Source organism: Ambystoma mexicanum, chromosome 11, assembly GCF_040938575.1.
Source record: "Ambystoma mexicanum isolate Mex_15411 chromosome 11, UKY_AmexF1_1, whole genome shotgun sequence".
Taxonomy (NCBI): domain Eukaryota; kingdom Metazoa; phylum Chordata; class Amphibia; order Caudata; family Ambystomatidae; genus Ambystoma; species Ambystoma mexicanum.
In genome coordinates, this window is record NC_090934.1 from 175,888,202 (window position 1) to 175,898,200 (window position 9,999).

The following is a 9,999-nucleotide window of genomic DNA, read 5'->3' on the forward strand; positions in this document are numbered from 1 at the left end:
ACACCCTCTTGATGCTATGAGACTGAACTGTGAAAGAACTGACATTTATGGGAAGGTAACCCTGGAACGTTTGGTTGTTTATTCTTTTTCTAACTTTGAATTTAACTTGTGAACTACAGCTGCAAGTGGCAGCTAGAGAACATTAAGCCCTTCCGCACTTTGATATGTTTAGCATGTGAGGGTCGTCATAGGGTTTTGGAAATAGGACGGAAGACGTTTTACTTTGGACATCTTGGCGGAGACCCTATTGTAGAGGCAGGGAAATCCCTTCTAGAGTTCGGGAAAGACGGGCTTTTCTTCAACCCATTTCTTTAAATGTTTATAGCAATGAACACTATGCCACTGTCCAAGTCTTACTCACGATGCCTCACAATAGCACCAAAACTAGAAATGGCACATTTAAGAGGTTTTTATCATTTGGAAAATGCATCGTAAGGATAGTTACTCATCACTTCCTAAGAATCTGCATGAGGTGATGGTCGTAGTTGATCTTCTCAAAGTGCATTTTTATATGTTGGTCTTGTTCATGATTTTGAAGTGTATGAGGTTCATTTGTAACCAATCGACACTAAAAATAAAAAATATTTGAAAACATGTTTTCTAAAATGTTGAGGTGCATGCTCCCCTTTTATGCATAAATTAGCGCCTAACGCCACAGTGAGATTTGCAACACTATGAACATAAAATGTTTTTTTATCACTATTTCATCATGGTATTAAAGCAAATGCAAAAAACGGCTATATTGCTATTTGTACTCCTCTCTCAGTCCGTACCTTTGGGTCATCTTGTGTATCTGTAGTGGTGCATATGCTCTAGTACTCTACCTGTCGGAGTTTACAAGTCTAAGCTCAGTGTTAATACCACTTATTCCAGTCTCTTTCCTTCCCAAGCTTGTCAGCACCAGTTTCAATACCTATTAAAAAGATATTTCTGTTGAATCATTCACCACATTGATATTTTCTTTTCTTGTTTTGCAGGCAGAAGAAGAAGGTCTGCCCATTTCAATTTTGCTATGTGTCAGAGCTTTGCAGATCAAGTCTGATGAAAATGACATGAAAGCATCTGTGTGCAAAACAATTGCCTGCCTTTTACCACATGACCTTGAGGTCCGAAGAGCATGTCAGTTGACAGAATTTCTACTTGATCCAAATGAAGACGCATATAACATTTTGGAAGCTTTGTATCTACAGCCAGATCAAAAATTTGATGAGGAAAATACAATTGTTCCAAATTCTCTTCGCTGTGAACTCCTGTTGGCATTAAAAGCTCACTGGCCGTTTGATCCTGAGTTTTGGGATTGGAAGACTTTAAACCGCCACTGTCTTAAACTTTTAGGAAAAGAAGCTTCTGAGTCAGAGGATCATGAAACTGCCAATGATGAGATGGGCATTAATGACGGCACTATTCCAGAACCTTCTTTAAGCGACATTGACAAGGTAAAAGAGCAACACCTTTCGGAGCAAGAAAGTTTATCCAATGATTGGCAGGAACATATACTAAAGAAACAAGTTGGCATAAAAAAGCCAGTTGGGTCTTCCGAGAGATACCAGAGATGGCTTCAGTATAAATTCCATTGTCTGATATGTAACAGGGATGTGATAGAAGCTAGAATTCTTCATCATGCTAAAATGCACCTCTCCGAGGGTGTGTACACATGTCCGGTGTGCGTCAAAAAGTTCAAAAAAAAAGAGGTGTTTGTCCCCCATGTAATGGATCATGTTAAAATGCCTTCAAGGCACAGACCAAGGAACAAAACTATAAAGAAGGAAAGAATGCCCAGATCTCGTAAGGAAAAGGTAGAGCTAATATCTTATACATCACCTGACGAGAATAGTCGCATAAGTGTACGGTCTATTGATCCATCTCAATATGTCACATTCAGACAACTTGAAGAGTATAACCTCCAAGACCGAGACTTGTATCCATGCCCTGGTACAGGCTGCTCACGAATTTTTAAACAGTTTAAATACTTGAGTGTGCATCTGAAAGCTGAACACCAAAACAATGATGAAAATGCCAAGCATTACTTGGATATTAAAAATAAAAGAGAAAAATGTGGATTTTGCAGGCGACATTTTATCACTGATTTTCATCTTCGGGATCATGAGCAGATGCACGTTGGTCCTCAGCCTTTTATGTGTGTATCCATAGATTGTTTTGCAAAATTTAGTTCCGTGAATGAATTAGTTAGTCATAAGCAAACGCACATTGAGCTGCAGTATAAATGTGAATTAAAGGACTGTAACATTGTTTTTAGTGATTTAGGGCAGCTTTTCCACCATGAGGCACAACATTTTAGGGATGCGTCAAGTGCTTGCAATTTTCCTGGCTGTAAAAAGTTTTATTATTCTAAGATAGAGTTTCAGAATCATTTTGCCACCCATGATCTTGCAGATTACAAACCTGTCAGTGACGCAACAAATCAAGTACACGCGCTTGTCACAGCACAGTCTGAAAACAGTCCCTGTGCATTTCACTTGCCTAGTAAAGCAGAGTCTGTTCACAGCTTTGATATGCATGAGAGTGAGGTACTTTCTCTGGAGTCGTCAATTTCTCAAATTGTTCCAGAGATCAAAATAGAGCCTGGCCTAGATGCAAATGTTGATGGTGAAAGTAGCCAAAACACCCTTTTAGGAAATTCAGTGCCACTTCTAGATAACCACATTACAAGTGCTTTGGATCAGAACCATGTAGCCCATCCACAGATTGGAAGAGGGGGTAAGCGCACAGTTTTAAACATTCGAGCCAACAATAAATTCTTTGTTTCCTCTCGTTTAAAAGAGCAGTTCAATATTTTTTCAGTGACATTTGATGGTAAAAAATTTACCTGTGGATTTGAGGGCTGTGGAGTCACACGCAAAAATACACGGGGCATGCATACACATCTCCAAAATGAACATGCAGCCCATTTCAAAACCAAGAAACGAGTTGGAGTAAATGCTCGTAACCTTCTCCAGCTTTTTAGTGGTAAACCGAGGGGTAGACGTCCAAAAAAACTTGGTATGCGGCAAGATCATTTAGATAAAAAAGATGCCTTTAAAAGAAGGTTAGTTTGCAATACCAACGTAAGAAGAAAACGTGTTCTTAAAGGGGAAATGTGTCGCACAACTGCGCAACAAATGGCAATTGCAGCTCTTCCCAGGGTCTTAAGCATAGAAGATGCTATGTTGGACCTTCTATTAGGTTTGAAGCATTTGAGTTTACAAAACACAAATTCGCAAAACCACTCGCCCACTTCATTGCAAAAGCCAGTCTCCTTTCAGGCATTTCAATCCGCATGTTCCATATCTCCAGATTTGACAGTTAATAGTACAGTTTTTGAATGTAATTCTTCAGAACAAGTTACCTTCACTAAACAATGTATTGATCAGCTTGCAGCAAAACCCTTCTATTGTGAACTGCAAGGATGCAAGTATGCATTTGTAACTAAAGATGCCCTTTTAGTGCATTATGTTAAAAAGCATAACTATTCAAAAGAAAGTGTGCTTCAATTTAACATGTTTAAAGATAAATTTGCACCTTTTCAGTGCCATATTTGCGAAAGAGCATTCACTAGGAGAACACACCTTCGTATTCATTACAGAAAGAAACATCAGCTGAATAAGGTTAAATTCCCACAAAGGTTGTTGTCTACAAGAAATCGTAAGGAAAACAAAGCTTTGCAGACACCTATTGAAACTATTTTTAACAGAAGTCCGAACAGCTGTTCGACATCAACTTTTCGATCAAGTGCAGTTGATGATATGGATGACGACGATGATGATGACCTCTTTGTGCAACATATGAAACGTGAGATTTGTCGTTTTAAAAAAGGAGAGAGTTTTTCTGAAACTGAGAATGATTCATTGTCTGAAGACACGGATGATCATCTTTATGATAAACCACCCAAGTTTCTTCTTCAAGACAGGCACAGGGAAGATTTGAAGTTGAAGGAAGGGAGGGGAAGCAAACGAACAACCAAAGGTGATTTGTGTTACATGTTGAACAAATACCACAAACCATACCATTGCATTCATAAAGGTTGTAACTCCTCCTTCACTAACCAACAGGGCTTAATTCGCCATTACCGAATTGTGCATCAATACAACAAAGAGCAGTTGTGCTTAGAAAAGGACAAAGAAAAATCAAAAAGCAACTATGTGAAGTACAAGAAAATATTTGTGTGTAAATATAAAGGCTGTGGCAGGTGCTTCCAAGGTTCAAAATCTCTTGCTAGGCATTGCAGTGACATTCATAATTTATACAATGGCGGCGATCGAGGGTTTTTGCCAATAACTGAATCTGCAAGGTTTTCATGTAACCAGCCCAAATGCCTTGCTAGGTTTTATACTTTTGACAAATTGAAGCATCATCAGATGGAAGTTCACAGCACAGATATCATGCGAAACAAGGATATTGAAATTCGATGTGAATTAAATGGCTGCGATAGACTTTTCACTCATCACAGTACTTACTCACAACATGTATATTTCAGTCACAGGGAATGCTATGATGATATTTTTGGAAGGACGGAAGACCTGGAGGACATAGAGGACAGTGCCTTGGAAGGAGAGACATTTGGGCCTGAAGAGAAGGGGGACTTTGCAATAGAGAAACATCGGTTTCATAACAGGAGAAAAATAAAAAAGGTTAACAGAGAATTTGGTAAAAAAAGTGAAAAGAATGAAAAGGCTGCACCCAAATTTAGAACCAGAGAGGAGGCAGTAAATATGTGCTTGGAGGAAATCAAACACACACAATTCCCTTGCATGGTACATGGTTGTTTATCTGTGGTAAAACTGGAAAGCAGCATTGTAAGACATTACAAACGTTCACATTTTTTTAGCACTGCTTTTATTGAAGAACGATATGAAAAACTTGTTCTTTGTGTAAAGTATGGAATGCGGGATAAAGGTGAATCTCACTTGGAGGTACATGCAAAGCAGTACTACATGAACAGAGGTAGCAAACGGACAGAGTGTTTGCTTGAAAGTGGAAGGAAACCTCCCCCAAATGATTTTCATTATCGAGATAAAGAAAATGAAAATTGCAGCAGAAATGCAGTCGGAAAAGACATGTCTTTCAACACAGATCCATTTCTTTGCAAAGGTAATTTGAAATATAATCGCAGTTCAAATGCTGCCTTTGAAGGTTGTGTAAAAGAGCCATCTTACTGCAAAAGTGAACTGGGCCACCCTGGTGGCAGTGAAAAGGAAAATAAATCCTGTTTCTCTAGCTTCAAGTCACCTTTTAAAAGAAAGCATGAATCTGATGATTGGGAGCGAAGGATAGCACATACGGAGGATTCAAAAAGAACTGTTCACACTGCAAAAGACAATTGCCAGAAGCAGTCCATGGCCAAAACATTTGATTTGAAGTCCTTTAAGCCAATGGGATTTGAATCTTCATTTTTAAAGTTCATTCAAGAACGAGAGCATAAAGATGAATATTTTGAAGAGCAAACTGAGTGGGAGCCGGAAAAGTACTGTGCGCCAAGCTTTTTCCACAAGATGAATGACTCTCAAACTAACTTTCTTCATGAAAATATTCAAGAGGTCAGCAGACTTCAGAGTGGAAGTGAATCTCTGTTACGTGGACAAGTTAGAGCATATCGGCCTTTAACATCGCCTACGGATGCACCTACTGTACTTTCTTTACAGAACTTGAGGTCCATACTGGATAAGGCTCTGACTGACTGTGGGGACCTTGCCTTAAAACAGCTTCATTATCTGCGGCCAGTTGTTGTTCTTGAAAGATCCACATTTTCCACACCACTTGTACATTTGTTTCCAGCAAAAAAGACTGATGGACTCTGTGTTGGAAGTTCGTAAACAGCAACTTGTTTTCAAACATTGACTGCCTCCAGTATTACTGCAAGGGAAAGGGAATTCCAACTAAAAGATTGACACAAGTTCAAAAATTGTCTAGAATAGAATATATTGTTTCATTTGATGAATGTATTATATTTATGTACACAGTATTGGCAAACTTGGTCTATCTTCCCGGTTGTTTTGAAGAACTAGTGGTCTGCTGTTTTTGGTGCTAACACATCAGAATACTGGGGCTTCCTTTTTCAAAGTAAATGTGCATGATTGTATATTATGAAACAAGTACCACGGTACTTAGGGTGGGATAAAGCGTTCTTACTTGAATGTGCACCTTAGGGTGCTTTGTGTAATATATTGTACACTACAGCATCTTATATTTTTTTGTTATGAGTTTCAATAAATTCCAATTTTTCACCCATTTTTTTTTTTATAAAGGAAACCTACATAAGTTCTTATTTGCAGCATTATTGTGCCTATTTGGGCCTACATTAAATTAAGTTGTGGTACTTGCTCATAGCTGTTTATAGGTTAAGTATCCTTAGTAGCTAATCAAAATATTAATTGATACTTAAGTTACTTCTTGGCCTTTTTCTTGCCAACTTGATGAAGGAGCTTACACAATGTGCCTTAGCTTTTCGGGGAACTTGGTCCAGCCAGGGCACACCTTCTCCCTCCTCGGCGTGCCCTGCCCCAAGTCTTCCATCATCCCCCAGTGTTTTCTTTTCCCAACATTGCAAGTGCCAGGGACGCTCTATTCACAATGTTCATGCTAAAACCTTGGATTCAGTACATTTTATGCTCCCGTTTTTTTCTGTATTACATTGTGTTGAAAACTAGTGGCCAGGCTGTGCACTGCATGTTACAGTAATCTCCTTCCATTACTTTTCCAAAACAGGTGAACAATGCTAGAAAGACTAACTCCATGAAATTGGATACACATGTAAAAACCATAACCCAGTGTTCCGAGTGGTTGTATACCCACCTACGTAGCGGAATTGTCATTTTGGGTAAACGCTGAGCTTGACAAAGACTTGAAAGTAGGTCTCATGTTTTGGATTTACAAAAAGCTATCACTGCAGATTCTTCAGTTTGCACAAGATGAATGCTTCAATCCACTCTATATCCATACTCCATTTGGATATTTATGGCAGTGTGACATATTTCTAGTAGTGAAAAAAAATGTACAAAACTGTTCTTGTGATGGATCATCATTGCTGTAGATCTTGCCTAGTTGCAAGAAGGGCCCATGAGGCTCCTCCATCCATTGGTTTCAATGTATGGGTCCAACCTATATTCTCCTGTGGTAATAAACCACCTCACCAGATACTTAAAGTGTTAATTTCAGTCTGATAATAAAAAGTAATTGTCCTTTCAAGACAAGTAAATAATTCCCTTAAAGGGATATCTTATTTTTTTTAGACCGTAACTTCTACGTGTGTCACAACACACTTTCTTCAGAAATCGCCAACCCCTCAGTTTTATAAATGTTTTTTATACAAAGCAAACCAGAACGCTGTGTGTTGGACAGCTCTTTAGGAACACAAAATACAGTACTTTATGATTATACTCGCAAGATATGAACTGTTTTACAAAGTACCTTGACACTCCTCTGTTAATCGAGCATAACAAAGAAACGTAAAATTCCGGTATACAATAGATTCATAATTTATCTGCAATCATTAGGTTGTGAAAAATGTCTTCTGCTTTTTGACTTTTTAACTACAGTATTGTAAATGTTGTGAAAGAAATGTACACAAATGTTTGAAGTGTTGGTTATTTGTTATAGCTTGGATTGAATCTTCCAGGTTAACTGAACCTATGGATTTCCAATTAACTTTCAAACCTCCTTTTTAATCCTCCTCCATCCAAACAAAATATAGAAGGCCATGAACACGTGGACAAAAAGCTTCTGAAGTAGGTGCATGACCATTTCAAAAAACATTCTGCAAGTTTTCTTTTGGTTTCACAGGTAGTTTTAAATTACAAAGTGCCTTTTTTTTTAAATGTTAAATGGAATGTTTTTAATAGCTTGTCCGAAAAGGTGTCGTTAGTGTTCATTTGATGCCCCAAAAGATGAACTTCACATTTGCCCAACAGACTTCACATGAGCCCGAGATCAGTTTTTGAGCAGTCCTTTTCTGATTTCGGTTTTGATGTATCCAGAGTAAAATGCTGCTTGTGGCCCATTCTTAAATACTTGCTTTAATACTGTAGCAGGGGGTGAAAGTGTTCCAGTGCAAGAAGTCGCAGCTAACATGTTTCTGCATTTAATGTTGTGCCCCTTTTTAGGTGTTTCTCCCTTTATCTAGGTATCCCAAATCTAGGTGGTGTTATACATTTACTGTCCATACCCACCACCATACTTCTCCTGCACGACCCCAGCTGCACCGTCCATACGTGTGATCTCCCAATTAAGGATGCATCCTACCCACAAGATGGACCACATAGGGCACACTGCCCATGCAAGCCAATATGCCTAAAGGTACCCACCACACCCTACCCCAACCCTGCAACGCGCAGCCCAAGCTCCCAACCCTGCACCTAGTCTCGCAGCCCCTCATTCGCCCTCCAAAACTCCAAGGTAAATGCCCCACCTCCACCCTTACCCAAACCCCCCTCCTTGCCCCTGCTCCATTCCCCACGTAGATCTTGCTCCGCACAAGGCAGAGCAGCATGTTGGAGAGCGAGAGTTGAAAATATTTGACCCCCTGAGCATCCCACACCACCCAGTCGACCCAATCCTCCTACTCCTACCCCATCGCTACCTCCTTACCTGCGCCGACACATCTCACCTCTCCTGAACATGAGCCCCCAACTCCCACTGCCATTCTAGCGCAGCCCTGGCCAAAATCCCAACCTCCACAGCTCACCAAAGCCCATCGGCCACTCGAAAGACAAAGGGCCCAGACCTCAGGCCCCCAACACCCCTGGTACCCAATCCGGTCTTAGCACTATTCCCCTTCCCCGTGCCCTCCACTGCCAACCCCTTCCCTCCTCCACCCACTCTTCAACAATCCTCACCTCGAACCGTCCAGCATTTCCATCCATACCCCACCAAATCTCTTTCATCCTCATCAACGCCAGGTCAGTCTCTAAAAACAAATACAACATCTTTTACCTTAACTCTGACAAACACCCAGATGTCCTTTTCATCACAGAGACCTGGTTTGCTGACTATTACAAACCCATTGCACAAAGGGCCGTTCCTAACTCCCCCCTCAACAGCTCCCCCACTCCACCGCAATCCCCCCCTCTCTTCGGCTACAACCTGATTGTTGGAAAGAGATAAAGAAGTAGTGGGGGGACTAACAATCCTACACAAACAACAATTTCCTCTGCTTATCAAGGACACCTTAGATTATGAATCCCTTCATGTAAAACTCCAACTCTCACCCTCCACCTCGCACAGCTTCCTACTCTTTTAAAGACCCCCTAGCTATAACAAAAACTTTCCAGATAAACTCGGCAACGCTTTGACAACTACCTTCAACCTACATCCAGCACTCACCATCCTAGGTGATTTCAACATCTGGTTTGATTCTTCTTCAAACCCCATGGTCCTCTCAGACAACCTAGAAGCCTTCAGCCTGACTCATCGCATTTCTATGCCCACTCACACTGGAGTTCACACCCTCGATGCGGTCTTCAGCCCCACAAACCTCATATCCATACTGCCTCCACGCCCCCCCAACATGGACAGATCACTCATCAATATTCTTCTCCGTACCCCTCTCAACCAGAGCCACCACTAACTGCCACACCTCACTCCATTCTAGCCAACTCGCTCAACCCACTCGCAGCACTCTCTCCTGGAAGGACCCCTCTCTGTCAAACTCTGACTACTGGCTCACCAACGCCCTCACCCCAACAAAAAGGCCCTTGCAGACCCTTAAGCCCTGTCTGGAACAGAACTGGAGAACCAACCGAACCGCCCAAAACTAAACTGCCCTATCAAGGCTAACAAGGGCCTACAGATCCGAAAATATTGAAAACCAAGAGGGCATTCTATGGTAACGGAATTTTGAACTCTCGCAAGGAACTGCATAGAATCACTATCAAATTCAATTCTCCAGGTTGCTCTACCCTCACCGCCCCCAACCCTACTCACAATCCCAATGTGACGCATTATCAGAACTCTTGCACAACATCGCTATCGACAGACATTCTGCCATCGTCGCTAAAATAGAAATAA

General features: G+C 40.8%; 1 protein-coding gene across 3 annotated transcripts in view; it reads left to right on the forward strand.

The window, feature by feature from the left end:
- The window catches only part of RLF (RLF zinc finger), a 916,587-nt gene extending 910,366 nt beyond the window's left edge, over nt 1-6,221 (forward strand). For all 3 annotated transcript variants that reach the window (XM_069622735.1, XM_069622737.1, XM_069622736.1), the window contains one exon: nt 978-6,221. In XM_069622735.1, coding sequence (XP_069478836.1) covers nt 978-5,810 — 4,833 coding nt within the window. In that variant the 3' untranslated portion in view covers nt 5,811-6,221. The remainder of the gene's footprint in view (nt 1-977) is intronic.
- The last annotated feature ends 3,778 nt before the right edge of the window (nt 6,222-9,999 follow it).